This window comes from Glycine soja, unplaced genomic scaffold, assembly GCF_004193775.1.
Source record: "Glycine soja cultivar W05 unplaced genomic scaffold, ASM419377v2 tig00034923_1_pilon, whole genome shotgun sequence".
NCBI classification, from domain to species: Eukaryota; Viridiplantae; Streptophyta; class Magnoliopsida; order Fabales; family Fabaceae; genus Glycine; species Glycine soja.
In genome coordinates, this window is record NW_021143944.1 from 1 (window position 1) to 20,818 (window position 20,818).

General features: G+C 37.0%; 1 protein-coding gene across 1 annotated transcript; it reads left to right on the plus strand.

Annotated features, from left to right (window-relative positions):
• The first annotated feature begins 8,870 nt into the window (after positions 1-8,870).
• Positions 8,871-10,152, plus strand: LOC114404425. Its single transcript, XM_028367381.1, has 3 exons — positions 8,871-8,962; positions 9,376-9,419; positions 9,513-10,152. The coding sequence occupies exon 3, from the start codon at positions 9,525-9,527 to the stop codon at positions 10,068-10,070; it is 546 nt and encodes a 181-aa protein (XP_028223182.1). The 5' UTR covers positions 8,871-8,962; positions 9,376-9,419; positions 9,513-9,524; the 3' UTR covers positions 10,071-10,152.
• The last annotated feature ends 10,666 nt before the right edge of the window (positions 10,153-20,818 follow it).

Consider the following 20,818-nt stretch of genomic DNA (forward strand, 5'->3'; position numbering starts at 1 on the left):
AAATTGAAAACGGAAGCTCGTAGCAATTCAAACGATAATAACTTTTACTTGGATGTCCGATTGAGTCCCGTAATATATCGAGACACTCGAAATTGAAAATAGAAGCTCTGAGCAAATTCAAACGAAATAACTTTTTACTCGGAAGTCCGATTGAGTCGCGTAATATACCGACACACTCCAAATTGAGAACAGAAGCTCTGAGGAAATCCAACGACAATAACTTTTTACTCGGATGTCAAGTGATCCCATAATTATCGAGAGCTCGTAATTGAAAACAGAACTCTGAGCAAATCTAGCGACAATAACTTTTTTCTCAGATGTCGATTGATGTCTGTAAAATATCGAGAGCTCGTGATTGAAAATGGTGCTCGTAGCAATTCAAATGATAATAACTTTTACCGGATGTCGATTAGCCCCGTAGTATAATCACACGCTCGAAATCTGAACAGAAGCCTCTGAGCAATTCTAACGATAATAACTTTTACTCGATGTCCGATTGAGTCTCGAATATATCGAGACACTCCGAAATCGAACAAAAGCTCTGAACTAATTCAAACGACAATAACTTTTTACTCGGATGTCGATTGAGTCCCGTAATATATCGAGACACTCAAAATTGAAACGGAAGCTCATAGCAAATTCAAAAGATAATAACCTTTTAACTTGGATGTCGATTGAGTCCGTAATATATCGAGACACTCAAATTGAAAATAGAACTCTGAGCAAATTCAAACGAAATAACTTTTTACTCGAAAGTCAAATTGAGTCGCGTAATATACCGACACACTCCAAATTGAGAACAGAAGCTCTGAGGAAAATCCCAACGACAATAACTTTTTACTCGGATGTCCGATGATCCCGTAATGTATCGAGATGCTCGAATTGAAAACAGAAGCTCTGAGCCAATTCTAACGATAATAACTTTTTACTCAGATGTCCAATGAGTCCGTAATATATCGAGACACTCGAAATCGAAAACAAAGCTCTGAACTAATTCAAACGACAATAACTTTTTACTCGGATGTCGAATGAGTCCCGTAATATATCGTGACGCTCGTAATTGAAAACGGAAGCTAACAGCAAATTCAAAATGACAATAACTTGTTCTCGCATGTCGATTGAGTCCCGTAATATATCGAGACACTCAAAATTGAAACGGAAGCTCGTAGCAAATTCAAAGATAATAACTTTTAACTGGATATCCGATTGAGTCCGTAGTATATCGAGACACTCGAAATTGAAATAGAAGCTCTGAGCAAATTCAAACGAAAATAACTTTTTACTCGGAAGTCCGATTGAGTCGCGTAATATACGACACCCTCCAAATTGAGAACAGAAGCTCTGAGGAAAATCCAACGACAATAAATTTTTACTCAGATGTCCAAGTGAATCCCATAATGTATCGAGATGCTCGTATATGAAACAGAAGCTCTGAGCAAATTCTAGCGACAATAACTTTTTTCTCGGATGTCCGATTGTGTCGTGTAAAATATCGAGATGCCTCGTGATTGAAAACGGATGCTCGTAGCAAATTCAAATGAAATAACTTTTACCCGGATGTCCGATTAGGCCCCGTAGTATGTCTACACGCTCGAAATTCTGAACAGAAGCTCTGAGCAAATTCTAACGATAATAACTTTTACTCAGATGTCCATTGAGTCTCGTAATATATCAGACACTCGAAATCGAAAACAAAAGCTCTGAACTAATTCAAACGACAATAACTTTTTACTCGGATGTCCGAATGAGTCCCGTAATATATCGTGATGCTCGTAATTGAAAACGGAAGCTAACAGCAAATTCAAATGACAATAACTTGTTTCTCGGATGTCCGATTGAGTCCCGTAATATATCGAGACACTCAAAATTGAAAACGGAAGCTCGTAGCAAATTCAAAAGATAATAACTTTTAACTTGGATATCCGATTGAGTCCCGTAGTATATCGAGACACTCGAAATTGAAAATAGAAGCTCTAAGAAAATTCAAATGAAATAAATTTTTACTCGGAAGTCCGATTGAGTCGCGTAATATACCGACACCTCCAAATTGAGAACAGAAGCTCTGAGGAAAATCCAACGACAATAACTTTTTACTCGGATGTCCGAGTGAATCCCGTAATGTATCGAGATGCTCGTATATGAAAACAGAAGCTCTGAGCAAATTCTAAGCGACAATAACTTTTTTCTCGGATGTTTGATTGTGTCGTGTAATATATCGAGATGCTCATAATTGAAAACGGATGCTCGTAGCAAATTCAAATGATAATAACCTTTTACCGGATGTCGATTGGCCCCGTAGTATGTCTAGACGCTCGAAATTCAGAACACAAGCTCTGAGCAATTCTAACGACAATAACTTTTTACTGGTATGTCCGAATGAGTCCTGTAATATATCGTGACGCTCATAATTGAAAACGGAAGCTAACAGCAAATTCAAAATGACAATAACTTTTTACTGGGATGTTTGATTGTGTCCCGTAGTATGTCGAGAAGCTCGAAATTGATAACAGAAGCTCTAAGCAAATTCAAACGACAATAACTTTTTACTTGGATGTCTGATTGTGTCCCGTAGTATGACGAGATGCTCGAAATTTAGAACAGAAGCTCTGAGAAAATCGAATGACAATAAATTTTGACTCGGATGTCCGAATGAATCCCGTAATATATCAAGACGCTCGTAATTGAAAACGGAAGCTCTGAGCAAATTCTCACGACAATAACTTTTTACTCGGATGTCCAATTAAGTCTCGTAATATATCGTGACGCTCGAAATCGAAAACAAAAGCTCTGAACAAATTCAAACGACAATAACTTTTTACTCGGATGTCCGATTGTGTCCTGTAGAATATTGAGACTCTCGAAATTGAAAACAGAAGCTCTAAGCAAATTCAAACGACAATAACTTTTTACTCGGATGTCCGATTGAGTCCCGTAATATACCGAGGCGCTCCTTATTGAGAACAGAGGCTCTGAGCAAAATCCAACGACAATAAATTTTTACTCGGATCTCCGAATGAATGTCGTAACGTATCGAGATGCTCGTATTTGAAAACGTAAGCTCTGAGCAAATTCTAGCGACGATAACTTGGATGTCCGATTGAGTCGTGTAATATAACGAGATGCTCGTAATTGAAAACGGATGCTCGTAGCAAATTCTATCGACAATAACTTTTTACTCGGATGTACGATTGAGTCTCGTAATATATCGAGACACTCGAAATCGAAAACAAAAGCTCTGAACTAATTCAAACGACAATAACTTTTTACTCGGATGTCCGATTGAGTCCCGTAATATACCGAGACGCTCCAAATTGAGAACAAAGGCTCTGAGCAAAATCCAACGACAATAACTTTTTACTCGGATGTCCGAATGAATCCCGTAACGTATCGAGATGCTCGTATTTGAAAACGTAAGCTCTGAGCAAATTCTAGCGACGATAACTTTTTTCTCGGATGTCCGATTGGGTCGTGTAATATAACGAGTTGCTCGTAATTGATAACGGATGCTCGCAGCAAATTCTAACGACAATAACTGTTTACTCGGATGCCCGATTGAGTCTCGTAATACATCGAGACAGTCGAAATCGAAAACAAAAGCTCTGAACTAATTCAAACGACAATAACTTTGTACTCGGATGTCTGAATGAATCCCGTAATATTTCGAGACGCTCGTAATTGAAAACGGAAGCTCTTAGCAAATTCTGACGACAATAACATGTTATCGGATGTTCGATTGAGTCCCGTAATATATCGAGACACTCAAAATTGAAAATGGAAGCTCGTAGCAAATTCAAAAGATAATAACTTTTAACTTGGATGTCTGATTGAGTCCCGTAATATATCGAGACACACGAAATTGAAAATAGAAGCTCTGACCAAATTCAAACGAAAATAACTTTTTACTCGGATGTCCGATTGAGTCGCGTAATATACCGACACACTCCAAATTGAGAACAGAAGCTCTGAGGAAAATCCAACGACAATAACTTTTTACTCGGATGTCCGAGTGAATCCCGTAATGTATCGAGATGCTCCTATATGAAAACGGAAGCTCTGAGCAAATTCTAGCGACAATAACTTTTTTCTCGGATGTCCGATTGTGTCGTGTAATATATCGAGATGCTCGTAATTGAAAACGGATGCTTGTAGCAAATTCAAATGATAATAACCTTTTACCCGGATGTCCGATTGGGCCCCGTAGTATGTCTAGACGCTCGAAATTCAGAACAGAAGCTCTGAGCAAATTCTAACGACAATAACTTTTTACTCGGATGTCCGAATGAGTCTCGTAATATATCGTGACGCTCGTAATTGAAAACGGAAGCTAACAGCAAATTCAAAATGACAATAACTTTTTACTAGGATATCCGATTGTGTCCCGTAGTATGTCGAGAAGCTCGAAATTGATAATAGAAGCTATGAGCAAATTCAAACGACAATAACTTTTTACTTGGATGTCCGATTGTGTCCCGTAGTATGTCGAGAAGCTCGAAATTTAGAACAGAAGCTCTGAGCAAAATCGAATGACAATAAATTTTGACTTGGATGTCCGAATGAATCCCGTAATATATCAAGACGCTCGTTATTGAAAACGGAAGCTCTGAGCAAATTCTAACGACAATAACTTTTTACTCGGATGTCCAATTAAGTCTCGTAATATATCGTGACGCTCGAAATCGAAAACAAAAGCTCTGAATAAATTCAAACGACAATAACTTTTTACTCGGATGTCCGATTGTGTCCTGTAGAATATCGAGACTCTCGAAATTGAAAACAGAAGCTCTAAGCAAATTCAAACGACAATAACTTTTTACTCGGATGTCCGATTGAGTCCCGTAATATACCGAGACGCTCCTAATTGAGAACAGAGGCTCTGAGCAAAATCCAACGACAATAACTTTTTACTCGGATCTCCGAATGAATGCCGTAACGTATCGAGATGCTCGTATTTGAAAACGTAAGCTCTGAGCAAATTCTAGCGACGATAACTTTTTTCTCGGATGTCCGATTGAGTCGTGTAAAGAATCAATTAAACTTGCAAAATTAGTTTCATCATCAAAGAAAACAATTTCAAATTTAGAAAATGAAATTTGAAATTAAACAAAGTATTAGATCTTCTTAGAAATGAAGTCTCAATCTCTAAAACAAATGAAAAAGTTAATATCTCCACTATTAATGACAAGAAAATAACAGATTCTTGTAGTTGTTGTGATAAATATGTAAAAGAAATTAAAGAGTTGAAAAATTCACTTGCAAAATTTTCATATAGTAGAAATAATTTAGATGTTATATTAAGTAAACAAAGATATGTGTCTAATAAAAATGGACTAGGGTATAAATCTGAAAAACAACAAAAGGTTCATAAAAACTTTTCCACTTCCACACAAAAATGTAATTCTAATTCTATCACTTGTTTTTACTGTGGAAGAAGAGGACATGGCATATCAACTTGCTACTTCAAGAAAAATTACAGTAACATTAAAATGATATGGGTCCCAAAAGGATCCTCAGTTTATACTAACATGCAAGGACCCAATAAAATTTGGGTACCTAAGTCAAAAACTTGATTATGCAGGTTTCTTTGAGAAAGAAGTGGTACATAGATAGCGGATGCTCAAAACATATGACTGGAGATGCATCAAATTTTACACATATATCTCCAATGAAAAGCGGGCATGTAACATATGGTGACAACAACAAAGGTAGAATTCTTGGAGTGGGTAAAATAGGTACAAATTCTTCAAACTCCATTGAAAATGTTCTACTTGTTGAAGGCCTTAAGCACAGCCTGCTTAGTGTTAGTCAATTATGCGACAAAGGCTATCTAGTATCATTTGATTCTCAGAAATGTCTTATAGAACATAAGCATGACATTAATATAAAGCATGTAGGACATAGAGTCAATAATGTTTACATGATAGACTTAAGCATAAAACAAGAAAACAATCATTGCTTTCTTAGTAAAGATGATGATCCATGGTTATGGCATAAAAGAATTGCTCACATAAACATGGATCACTTAAATAAATTAATTTCAAAAGATTTAGTAGTTGGTTTGCCTAAATTGAAATTTGAAAAAGATAAACTATGTGATGCATGTCAAAAGGGCAAACAAACTAGAGTCTCATTCAAACCTAAAAATGTTGTTTCAACCACTCGACCATTACAGTTATTGCATATGGATCTATTTGGTCCATCTAGAACCATGAGTTTTGGAGGAAATTACTATGCTCTAGTTATAGTTGATGATTTCTCTAGATATACTTGGACACTATTTATTACACATAAAAGTGATTCATTCCAAGCATTTAGGAAACTTGCTAAAGTCATACAAAACAAGAAAAATCTCAAGATTGCATCCATTAGAAGTGATCATGGGGGTGAATTTGAAAATAAAGATTTTGAATTATTTTGTGATGAACATGGTATTGAACATAATTTTTCTGCACCAAGAACCCCTCAACAAAATGGAGTTGTTGAGAGGAAAAATAGGTCATTGGAAGAAATTGCAAGAACTTTATTAAATGATACTTCTCTTCCAAAGTATTTTTGGGCTGAAGCTGTCAATACTGCATGTTACATCATGAATAGGGCCTTGATAAGACCTATTTTAAAGAAAACCCCATATGAGTTATTTAATGGTAGAAAACCTAATATTTCTCATCTACATGTTTTTGGTTGCAAGTGCTTTGTACTTAATAATGGTAAAGATAATCTAGGAAAATTCGATGCAAAATCTGATGAAGGCATTTTTCTTGGATATTCATTACAAAGCAAAGCATATAGAATATATAATAAGAGAACTATGAATATAGAGGAATCCATTCATGTTACCTTTGATGAATCTAATGCTATATTGTCAAGAAAGAATATGCTAGATGACATTGCAGATTCTTTAGAACATATGAACATTCATGAACAAGATTCCAAAGGAAATGACAAAGGAAACAATGAAGATCCTCCAGAAGAAGTCAAATCCAATGATGCACTCCCAAGAGAATGGAAAACTTCAAGAGATCATCCCCTCGACAACATTATTGGTGATATCTCAAAAGGGGTAACAACTAGACACTCTCTTAAAGATTTATGCAATAATATGGCTTTTGTATCCATGATTGAACCTAAAAATATAAAAGAAGCCATAATAGATGATAATTGGATCATTGCCATGCAAGAAGAATTAAACCAATTTGAAAGAAATAATGTGTGGAAATTAGTAGAAAAACCTGAAAATTATCCTATCATAGGAACAAAATGGGTTTTTAGAAATAAATTAGATGAACATGGTATAATTATTAGAAATAAAGCCAAGTTAGTAGCAAAAGGGTATAATCAAGAAGAAGGAATAGACTATGAAGAAACATATGCTCCTGTTGCAAGATTAGAAGCCATTAGAATGCTATTGGCATATGCATCCATAATGAATTTTAAACTTTATCAAATGGATGTTAAGAGTGCCTTTCTAAATGGCTTAATTCAAGAAGAGGTATATGTTGAACAACCCCCTGGTTTTGAAATTCCTGATAAACCAAACCATGTTTATAAATTACAAAAGGATCTTTATGGTTTGAAACAAGCCCCTAGGGCATGGTATGAACGATTAAGCAATTTTCTTCTAGAAAAAGATTTCTCCAGAGGTAAAGTGGATACCACATTGTTCATAAAGAGAAAGCATAATGATATTTTGTTGGTTCAAATATATGTTGATGATATAATTTTTGGATCCACTAATGATTCATTGTGCAAGGATTTTTCCCTTGATATGCAAAGTGAATTTGAAATGTCAATGATGGGAGAACTAAAGTACTTTCTGGGATTACAAATCAAGCAAACTCAAGAAGGTATATTCATCAATCAATCCAAATACTGCAAGGAATTGATCAAAAGATTTGGGATGGATAGTGCAAAACACATGTCTACACCGATGAGCACTAATTGTTACTTAGATAAAGATGAATCTGGTCAGTCTATAGACATAAAACAATATCGAGGTATGATCGGATCTCTTCTTTATTTATCTGCTAGTAGACCTGATATTATGTTTAGTGTATGCATGTGTGCTAGGTTTCAATCCAACCCCAAACAATCACATTTAAGTGCAGTAAAGAGAATCATGAGATATCTATTAGGAACAATCAATTTAGGATTATGGTATCCTAAGAATTCAACATGTAACTTAATAGGATATTGAGTGAATAGGCAATTTAGTCCCTGAGATTGTAACCAGTTTGCATATTAGTCCTTAACTTAAATTTTAATTCAAAATAGTCCCTATCTTTACATTCGTTATGCAAATAAGTCCTTACCGTTACATTCGAAGTTAACGTCGTTAATGAGATGTATTGTTGGCAATTATAGTGCCACGTAGGCTAACTAACGTGGCACTATTATTGGTAGTATTGCAAAATAGTCCTTCTTCTTCACTGTGCTTCTTCTTCGTCATCCTTCACTCAACCACTGTGCTTCTTCTTCGTCATCCTTCATCTTCTTCTTCTCCCTCTCCCTCTCCCTCTCTCCCCTTCCTAATGTCATCTCTTCATCTTCTTCCCGGTGCCACCACCACCCTCAACTCCGCATTCCTCCTCCACCCCCATTCTCCCCTCTTCCCCTCCAAAACCCTAACCCCCAAAAACCCAAACCCCCCTCTGCCCTCCTCCAGTGGAATTGCAAACCAAAACCCCAACCCAAACCCTTTTGCAGAACCTATTGGTGTACCTTGGGCATAAAAAAGTCGCAGGAGTTTGCCTTCATAATTTCCCTCAATCTTGAAGCAAGAAATTGTTCCATCCTGTTGTAACCACTTTCAGATTTCTTAATTGACCATCGTCTTGTTTGAGCATCTCTAGATTACAAGCCTCCTGAGTAAAAAATTTCATTGACGTTACAAGCCTCCTGTGTTTCATTCACCGCCGCATTTTGTTCTTGTTGTTGCTCTTTCAACAGGAAACTCCTCCTTCAACAGGTACGCCATAGAACATTAGAATCCATCTTCTTTTTCTTGCTGGTATTAATTTACGGTGGGACCACATTGGAATTCATGCCTAAACTTTTTTCTGAGTGCCCTGTTTAACTTTAAACCGCTTCATTTTTTTTTAATTGGCTTTGACATATTCAATTTTTTTTTAAATATAAGATAGTGCCTAAGTAGTATTGAACAGGTTGATGAAATCCATTATTGACTGATGCAAAATTGATACAGTCCCAGTACATTTGCTTCTCAATAAAAAGATATTTCCCAAGTCAAAACATTTTGGGGGTTTCTCTCACAAATGATAATATCAATTATTTAGTACTTGCTCTTTGCATCTGGTGGGGTGTTTGTTTTCATGAAGTTAGAAACTTCGAATAATATTTGTTCAAATTTCAACATTTCAGATTATGAGTGCGGTTCATTACTCTTGAAGCAAGGTTTGGTGGGGGTAAAAAAGGAATGAGTTTTGTTAATTCAAATCACACCCGTGGTTTCACATTATTCTTAATCGGGAAACTGAATTAAGGGTATTTTTGCATAGGGGAATAAGATCATGCCTGGCATTCTCTCAAGGCTGAATGCAACCATTTACTGTCGCATTCGGGAAGCAATAACAAGGCAACAAGGAGTGCCGACATCCTTGTACAGAAGTTCAGCTTTGCCTCTTTGTTCGCTCACTTCAAGTCACACACTTCACACAAAATCAATGATTACTGCCTCACATTCCAATGCTATGCTGGGAGATGTTTATGCTTATGGCTTAATCTCAGGTCGTGGTAGTGTGCGAGACTTCACAAAGCCTGCTGTAGGTTGCTTGAGGGGTAGTGTGAATCTAAGGAGACTACAACCATTGTATGGTCCTTTGAGTTTTGGGTGTTCTACTTTTGATGCTAATAGGAGGATCCGGGATTCGAGTTTGCTGCATGGATCATGGCTCAAGAATTTCTCAGCCTCTTCTTCTGCTTGCTACTCAGTCGGGGCTGCACATGCTGTCTCATTTGATGGAAGCCCTCCTGATGAACAGCTTGCAAATTCCTCTTTTTCGCCTGACCCGTATGTAATTGTTGTTCTTAATATTTTGAATTCTATTTCTCCATGAATTGCTTCAAATAATATATTTTGGATGCCGATTTTGATGCCATGAAGGAAGCTTACCCTATTTATACCGTGTTTGAAAGAGTGGGGTAATGATTCTGCAGCAATTTGTGTTTCTTTAGATTTTTCAATTTAGTCCTTGCCACATTGGACTCAAACTTGCCACATTGGGTTGCTTACGTGGACTGAGGTGTGCCAAATAGACATTTGACTAACGGAATAAATTAGATTTTAACAGCAAGGACTTATTTGCATAACGGATGTAAAGATAGGGACTATTTTGAATTAAAATTTAAGTTAAGGACTAATATGCAAACTGGTTACAATCTCAGGGACTAAATTGCCTATTCACTCTAGGATATTCTGATTCTGATTTTGCCGGATCTAAAACTGATAGAAAAAGTACAAGTGGAACTTGTCAATTTATTGGATCGGCTCTTGTCTCATGGCATTGTAAGAAACAAAACAGTGTTGCTTTATCTACTGCTGAAGCGGAGTATATCTCTGCCGGTAGTTGTTGTGCACAGATTTTATGGATGAAGCAACAATTATCTGACTATGGCATCATTCTTGATCGCATACCTATTAAGTGTGATATTACTAGTGCCATAAATCTATCCAAAAACCCAGTTCAACACTCAAGAACTAAACATATAGAGATTAGACACCACTTTCTTAGAGATCATGTCCTAAAGGGAGATTGTGTATTAGAATTTGTTGATACTAAGAATCAACTTGCTGATATTTTCACTAAACCTCTCCCCAAGGAAGTGTTCTTCTCTATTAGAAGAGAATTAGGTCTCTTAGATGTAAGAGATTTAGAAGAATAGGGATTGATTGGTTGATTGAATGGTTGATTGATTGGTTGATTTACTCTTACCTTTTGATTATAGATGGTTTTGTTTGATCTTGTTTAAATTCTTGTTTTTATGATAGAATTTATGATTTCTTGTGTATATAATAATTGAATGATTGAATTTAGTGTCTTAGTAGTGAAAGTTAATCATATAGGATGTATTTTAGCATAAACATAGATATTCTCTTAAGAAACTAGCCTAGGATAGGCTCTGGTAATCGATTACCATCCAGTGTAATCGATTACACATGAATAGGCAGCCTGTAATCGATTACAACATCCTGTAATCGATTACCAGAAGGCTTATTGGGCCTGTAATCGATTACCAATACTTGTAATCGATTACAATGCGTCATCTTCTATAAATACTCACGAAATCAGAGCTGCTGCGCAGCCAAAGCATCCTCCACGTTTTCCTCCATACCTAGAAATTCAAACCTTCGATTCTCACTCAATTCTTCACCAAATCATGTCCCGTAAAGCCCAATCTTCCTCTTTTTCACTCCTCTTTCACTTCCACCGATCAAAATCCAGAAAAACTTCATCAAATGGCAGAGCCATCAAAGAAGAGAAAGGGATCATCCTCCACCGCTACCGCTGCTGCCCATCGCCGTCACGGCCCATCCGGAGCACCCACAGCACCTATTCCTCCTTCTTTGTCATCTCCAAGATCATCAACACTGTTTTCATCCGATGATCAACGTCTACGGTACCTTTCTCAGTTTTCTTCTAGAATAATCTTAGATCCTAAGTACCTAGACGTAGAGTTCTTTAATGATGAAACGTTTGATTGCTATCAAGTGTTTCAAAATTCTGGTCTTGTTGATTTCATGTCATTAAAATTGCCATATTATCCTGAACTTGTTAAGTTCTTCTACTGCAATTTAAAAATTCAGGATGGTATTATTATGTCTGAGGTGCATGGTACTTCTATGGTCATTGATCAGTCACTTTTCTTTTCTTTGACTCATTTACCCAGTCAAGGTGCACCTTTTGAGGGTACCATTGTTGATGACTGGAAATTCGATTATTCAAGTCATGATGCTCGTCGCATGGTCTGCAATGATCAAGCTGAAATGACCGGTAGATTGCTGGCCGGGTCATTAACTTTTGATAATCGCATCATGCATTATATCATTGTTAGAATTTTGCTTCCTCGGTCTTCAAATTTAGCACAAGCCTCTGAGGAGGATTTGATTCTTATGTGGGCTTTTCTTACCGGTCGTCAGATCGACTGGGCCCATTTGGTTCGGTACCGAATGCATAAGGCATTACGGGCCAATGCACCTCTTCCTTATCCACATTTAATTACTCTGTTTTTGCGTCATTTTCAAATTCCGCTTGATGATGAACCCTTTGTTCAAGTCAAGCGTTCCTTTGCCATTGGTGCTGGTGCAGTGACCTCCATTGGGTATCGTAAAGATCGGAATGGACAATGGCTGAAGAAGGATGCACTCCCTCCTCAAGATGAACGTACTCCTTCACCTCCCCCTCAACGTGAAGATTCCGCACTCATGAATGAAGTCCTCTCCGAATTACGGGGTCTTCGTTCTTATGTTGGTGACCGCTTCGACTCGTTAGATTCACGCTTTGCCGGTATGGACATTCGCCTTACACAGCTTGAAGAGGATGTCGGATACATTCGTCAGAGTTTTGATCTTCCTCCACCACCTCCATCTTCTTAGATTTTAGTTTCTGACTATATGTCTTTTTATAAGCCGTGTATTTTGGCTTTTAGTTTCTTAGAATTTACATTATTATGCTAAGTACTTTGCTTATTTATCTTTTGGTTTTTAAATTTCAGTCTTGGATATTTTGTGGTTGTTGACATTTTATGTTATTTGAATTCTGGTTTGATTATTTCTTGTTTGTGAGTTTGGCTTATTGTGTTTAATACTCTGATATTTATATCTATATACAATTGTTTGTTGCTTGCTTGAATCTTGATTTCAGGTATTGTATTGTCATCATCAAAAAGGGGGAGATTGTAGATTGGCTTTGATGTTTTGATGATGATCATGATGATGTGTTGCAATTGATGCAAATGGGCTTTTCAAGATTAAAATTCAAGACAATACTTCAAGATTACAAGTCACAACATCAAGATGATCACTAGAATATTAGGAAGGGAATTCCTAATTGAATTAGCAAAGGTTTGGCCAAGTGATTTAAATTAAAAAGTGTTTCTCAAAGGTTTTACTCTCTGGTAATCGATTACCAGAGGATGTAATCGATTACCAGTGGCCAAATACGTTTTATAACAGCTACAAAAATTTGAATTCGAAATTTTAGACTGTGTAATCGATTACACAATTTTGGTAATCGATTACCAGCAGTTAGTAAACGTTTTAATTCAAATTTTAAAAGCTGTAATCGATTACACAATTACTGTAATCGATTACCAGACAAGATTTTCAGAAAAATAATTTCAAGAGTCACAACTTTTCAAAGGCTTTATTCATGACCACCAATGGTCTATATATATGTGACTTAAACACGAAATTGCTTAGAGATTTTCAGAACAACAAAGTGTTTATCCTCTCAAAGAGCAAATTCATTTTATCCTCTTAAGAATTCCTTGGCCAATTCAATTGCAATTCATTAAGGAATTATTTGAGTGCTCAATCTGTAAAATCCATCTCTTTCTAGAGAGATTTGTTCTTCTTCTTCTTCTCATTCTCTAAGGGATTAAGAGACTGTGAGTCTCTTGTTGTAAAGGATCTCTAAACACAAAGGAAGGGTTGTCCTTGTGTGTTTAGAACTTGTAAAAGGAATTTACAAGATAGTGGAACTCTCAAGCGGGTTGCTTGGGGACTGGACGTAGGCACAAGGGTGTGGCCGAACCAGTATAAAACTGAGTTTGCATTTTCTCTTCCCTTAATCTCCTTTATTTATTATTGCTTTATATTCATATTCAAATTGTTTCATTTGAATTAATATTTAAGAAGATTGTCATTAAGGGAATTCATAACTTGAGTAAAAAGTGAAATAGATTTTTAAATTAGGGGAAACAGTTTGGAATATCTTAATTCAACCCCCCCCCCCCTTCTTAAGATATCTGAGGCCACTTGTCTAACATAACTGTTTACTCGGATGTCCGATTGAGTCTCGTAATACATCGAGACAGTCGAAATCGAAAACAAAAGCTCTGAACTAATTCAAACGACAATAACTTTTTACTCGGATGTCTGAATGAATCCCGTAATATTTCGAGACGCTTGTAATTGAAAACGGAAGCTCTTAGAAAATTCTGATGACAATAACATGTTATCGGATGTTCGATTAAGTCCCGTAATATATCGAGACACTCAAAATTGAAAATGGAAGCTCGTAGCAAATTCAAAAGATAATAACTTTTAACTTGGATGTCTGATTGAGTCCCGTAATATATCGAGACACTCGAAATTGAAAATAGAAGCTCTGACCAAATTCAAACGAAAATAACTTTTTACTCGGATGTCCGATTGAGTCGCGTAATATACCGACACACTCCAAATTCAGAACAGAAGCTCTGAGAAAAATCCAACGACAATAACTTTTTACTCGGATGTCCGAGTGAATCCCGTAATGTATCGAGATGCTCGTATATGAAAACGGAAGCTCTGAGCAAATTCTAGCAACAATAACTTTTTTCTCGGATGTCCGATTGTGTCGTCTAATATATCGAGATGCTCGTAATTGAAAACGGATGCTCGTAGAAAATTCAAATGATAATAACCTTTTACCCGGATGTCCGATTGGGCCCCGTAGTATGTCTAGACGCTCGAAATTCAGAACAGAAGCTCTGAGCAAATTCTAACGACAATAACTTTTTACTCGGATGTCCGAATGAGTCTCGTAATATATTGTGACGCTCGTAATTGAAAACGGAAGCTAACAGCAAATTCAAAATGACAATAACTTTTTACTAGGATGTCCGATTGTGTCCCGTAGTATGTCGAGAAGCTCGAAATTGATAACAGAAGCTATGAGCAAATTCAAACGACAATAACTTTTTACTTGGATGTCTGATTGTGTCCCGTAGTATGTCGAGATGCTCAAAATTTAGAATAGAAACTCTGAGCAAAATCGAATGACAATAAATTTTGACTCGGATGTCCGAATGAATCCCGTAATATATCAAGACGCTCATAATTGAAAATGGAAGCTCTGAGCAAATTCTAACGACAATAACTTTTTACTCAGATGTCCGATTATGTCCCGTAGTATATCCATACGCTCGTAATTGAAAACAGAAGCTCGTAGCAAATTCAAACCACAACAACTTTTAACTCAGATGTCCGATTGAGTGCTCTAATATATCGAGACGCTCGAAATTGAAAACAGAAGTTCTGAACAAATTGAAAGGACACTAACTTATATCTCGGATGTCCGATTAATTCCCGTAATATATCGAGATGCTCGAAATTGAAAACGGCAGCTCGTAGCAAATACTAACGACCATAACATTTTACTCGGATGTCCGATTGTGACCCGTAATATATTGAGACACTCGAAATTGAAAATATAAGCTCTTTGCAAACTCTAACGACAATAACTTTTTCTCGGATGTACGATTGTGTCTCGTAATATATCGAGATGCTCGGAATTGAAAACATAAGCTCTGAGCAAATGCAAAAAAAATAACTTATATCTCGGATGTCCGATTGTGTCCCGTAGTATATCGAGACGCTCGTAATTGGAAACAGAAGCTCGTAGCAAATTCAAACCCCAATAAATTTTAACTCAGATGTACGATTAAGTCCCGTAATATAACGAGACGCTTGATATTGAAAACAAAAGCTCTGAGCAAATTCTAACGACAAAAACGTTTTCCTCGGATGTCTGATTCAGTCCCGTAATATATCGAGCCGCTCGTAATTGAAAACGGAAGCTCCGAGAAAATTAAAATGACAATAACTTTTTACTCGGATGTCCGATTGTGTCCCGTAGTATATCGTGAAGCTCGACATTGAAAACAGAAGCTCTGAGCAAATTCAAACGACAATAACTTTTTACTCCGATGTCCGATTGTGTCCCGTAGTATATCGAGACTCTCGTAATTGAAAACAGAAGCTCGTAGCAAATTCAAACGACAATAACTTTTTACTCAGATGTCCGATTATGTCCCGTAGTATATCCATACCCTCGTAATTGAAAACAGAAGCTCGTAGCAAATTCAACGACAATAACTTTTTACTCGATGTCCGAATGAATCCTGTAACGTATCGAGATGCTCGTATTTGAAAACGTAAGCTCTGAGCAAATTCTAGCGACGATAACTTTTTTCTCGGATGTCCGATTGAGTCGTGTAATATAACAAGTTGCTCATAATTTAAAACGGATGCTCGTAGCAAATTCTAACGACAATAACTTTTTACTCGGATGCTCCTAATTGAGAACAGAAACTCTGAGCAAAATCAAACGACAATAACTTTTTACTCGGATGTCCGAATGAATCCCATAATGTATCGAGATGCTTGTAATTTAAAACGGAAGATCTGAGCAAATTCTAACGACAATAGCTTTTTACTCGGATGTCCGAATGAGTCCCGTAATATATCGTGACGCTCGTAATTGAAAACGGAAGCTCTTAGAAATTCTAACAACAATAACATGTTATCGAATGTTCGATTGAGTCCCGTAATATATTGAGACACTCAAATTGAAAACGGAAGCTCGTAGCAAATTCAAACGATAATAACTTTTAACTTGGATGTCCGATTGAGTCCCGTAATATATCGAGACACTCGAAATTGAAAATAGAAGCTCTGAGCAAATTCAAACGAAAATAACTTTTTACTCGGATGTCCGATTGAGTCCGTAATATATCGAACACTCCAAATTGAAACAGAAGCTCTGAGGAAATCCAACGACAATAACTTTTTACTCGGATGTCCAAGTGAATCCCATAATGTATCGAGATGCTCGTATTGAAAACAGAAGCTCTGAGCAAATTCTAGCGACAATAACTTTTTCTCAGATGTCCGATTGTGTCGTGTAAATATCGAGATGCTCGTATTGAAAATGGAGCTCGTAGCAAATTCAAATGATAATAACTTTTACTCGGATGTCCGATTAGTGCCCGTAGTATATCTAACGCTCGAAATTGAAACAGAAGCTCTGAGCAAATTCTAACGACAATAACTTTTTACTCAGATGTCCGATTGAGTCTCGTAATATATCGAGACACTCGAAATGAAAACAAAGCTCTGAACAAATTCAAACGACAATAACTTTTTACTCGGATGTCCGATTGAGTCCCGTAATATATCGAGACACTCAAATTGAAAACGAAGCTCATAGCAAATTCAAAAGATAATAACTTTTAACTTGGATGTCCGATTGAGTCCAGTAATATATCGAGACACTCAAATTGAAAAAGAAGCTCTGAGCAAATTCAAACGAAAATAACTTTTTACTCGAATGTCAATTGAGTCCGTAATATACCGACACACTCGAAATTGAAACAGAAGCTCTGAGGAAAATCAACGACAATAACTTTTTACTCGGATGTCCGATGTGATCCCGTAATGTATCGAGATGCTCGTATATGAAAACAGAAGCTCTGAGCAAATTCTAACGATAATAACTTTTTACTCAGATGTCCAATTGAGTCTCGTAATATATCGAGACCTCGAAATTGAAAACAAAAGCTCTGAACAATTCAAACGACAATAACTTTTTACTCGGATGTCCGATGAGTCCCGTAATATATCGAGACGCTCGTAATTGAAAACGGAAGCTCAGCAAATTCAAATGACAATAACTTTTCTCGCATGTCCGATTGAGTCCCGTAATATATCGAGACACTCAAATTGAAAACGGAAGCTCGTAGCAAATTCAAAGATAATAACTTTTAACTTGGATATCCGATTGAGTCCCGTAGTATATCGAGACACTCGAAATTGAAAATAGAAGCTCTGAGCAAATTCAAACGAAAATAACTTTTTACTCGGAAGTCCGATTGAGTCGCGTAATATACCGACACACTCCAAATTGAGAACAGAAGCTCTGAGGAAAATCCAACGACAATAAATTTTTACTCAGATGTCCAAGTGAATCCCATAATGTATCGAGATGCTCGTATATGAAAACAGAAGCTCTGAGCAAATTCTAGCGACAATAACTTTTTTCTCGGATGTCCGATTGTGTCGTGTAAAATATCGAGATGCTCGTGATTGAAAACGGATGCTCGTAGCAAATTCAAATGATAATAACCTTTTACCCGGATGTCCGATTAGGCCCCGTAGTATGTCTACACGCTCGAAATTCTGAACAGAAGCTCTGAGCAAATTCTAACGATAATAACTTTTTACTCAGATGTCCGATTGAGTCTCGTAATATATCGAGACACTCGAAATCGAAAACAAAAGCTCTGAACTAATTCAAACGACAATAACTTTTTACTCGGATGTCCGAATGAGTCCCGTAATATATCGTGATGCTCGTAATTGAAAACGGAAGCTAACAGCAAATTCAAAATGACAATAACTTGTTCTCGGATGTCCGATTGAGTCCCGTAATATATCGAGACACTCAAAATTGAAAACGGAAGCTCGTAGCAAATTCAAAAGATAATAACTTTTAACTTGGATATCCGATTGAGTCCCGTAGTATATCGAGACACTCGAAATTGAAAATAGAAGCTCTAAGAAAATTCAAATGAAAATAAATTTTTACTCGGAAGTCCGATTGAGTCGCGTAATATACCGACACACTCCAAATTGAGAACAGAAGCTCTGAGGAAAATCCAACGACAATAACTTTTTACTCGGATGTCCGAGTGAATCCCGTAATGTATCGAGATGCTCGTATATGAAAACAGAAGCTCTGAGCAAATTCTAGCGACAATAACTTTTTTCTCGGATGTTTGATTGTGTCGTGTAATATATCGAGATGCTCATAATTGAAAACGGATGCTCGTAGCAAATTCAAATGATAATAACCTTTTACCGGATGTCCGATTGGGCCCCGTAGTATGTCTAGACGCTCGAAATTCAGAACACAAGCTCTGAGCAAATTCTAACGACAATAACTTTTTACTGGTATGTCCGAATGAGTCCTGTAATATATCGTGACGCTCATAATTGAAAACGGAAGCTAACAGCAAATTCAAAATGACAATAACTTTTTACTGGGATGTTTGATTGTGTCCCGTAGTATGTCGAGAAGCTCGAAATTGATAACAGAAGCTCTAAGCAAATTCAAACGACAATAACTTTTTACTTGGATGTCTGATTGTGTCCCGTAGTATGACGAGATGCTCGAAATTTAGAACAGAAGCTCTGAGAAAAATCGAATGACAATAAATTTTGACTCGGATGTCCGAATGAATCCCGTAATATATCAAGACGCTCGTAATTGAAAACGGAAGCTCTGAGCAAATTCTCACGACAATAACTTTTTACTCGGATGTCCAATTAAGTCTCGTAATATATCGTGACGCTCGAAATCGAAAACAAAAGCTCTGAACAAATTCAAACGACAATAACTTTTTACTCGGATGTCCGATTGTGTCCTGTAGAATATTGAGACTCTCGAAATTGAAAACAGAAGCTCTAAGCAAATTCAAACGACAATAACTTTTTACTCGGATGTCCGATTGAGTCCCGTAATATACCGAGGCGCTCCTTATTGAGAACAGAGGCTCTGAGCAAAATCCAACGACAATAAATTTTTACTCGGATCTCCGAATGAATGTCGTAACGTATCGAGATGCTCGTATTTGAAAACGTAAGCTCTGAGCAAATTCTAGCGACGATAACTTGGATGTCCGATTGAGTCGTGTAATATAACGAGATGCTCGTAATTGAAAACGGATGCTCGTAGCAAATTCTATCGACAATAACTTTTTACTCGGATGTACGATTGAGTCTCGTAATATATCGAGACACTCGAAATCGAAAACAAAAGCTCTGAACTAATTCAAACGACAATAACTTTTTACTCGGATGTCCGATTGAGTCCCGTAATATACCGAGACGCTCCAAATTGAGAACAAAGGCTCTGAGCAAAATCCAACGACAATAACTTTTTACTCGGATGTCCGAATGAATCCCGTAACGTATCGAGATGCTCGTATTTGAAAACGTAAGCTCTGAGCAAATTCTAGCGACGATAACTTTTTTCTCGGATGTCCGATTGGGTCGTGTAATATAACGAGTTGCTCGTAATTGATAACGGATGCTCGCAGCAAATTCTAACGACAATAACTGTTTACTCGGATGCCCGATTGAGTCTCGTAATACATCGAGACAGTCGAAATCGAAAACAAAAGCTCTGAACTAATTCAAACGACAATAACTTTGTACTCGGATGTCTGAATGAATCCCGTAATATTTCGAGACGCTCGTAATTGAAAACGGAAGCTCTTAGCAAATTCTGACGACAATAACATGTTATCGGATGTTCGATTGAGTCCCGTAATATATCGAGACACTCAAAATTGAAAATGGAAGCTCGTAGCAAATTCAAAAGATAATAACTTTTAACTTGGATGTCTGATTGAGTCCCGTAATATATCGAGACACACGAAATTGAAAATAGAAGCTCTGACCAAATTCAAACGAAAATAACTTTTTACTCGGATGTCCGATTGAGTCGCGTAATATACCGACACACTCCAAATTGAGAACAGAAGCTCTGAGGAAAATCCAACGACAATAACTTTTTACTCGGATGTCCGAGTGAATCCCGTAATGTATCGAGATGCTCCTATATGAAAACGGAAGCTCTGAGCAAATTCTAGCGACAATAACTTTTTTCTCGGATGTCCGATTGTGTCGTGTAATATATCGAGATGCTCGTAATTGAAAACGGATGCTTGTAGCAAATTCAAATGATAATAACCTTTTACCCGGATGTCCGATTGGGCCCCGTAGTATGTCTAGACGCTCGAAATTCAGAACAGAAGC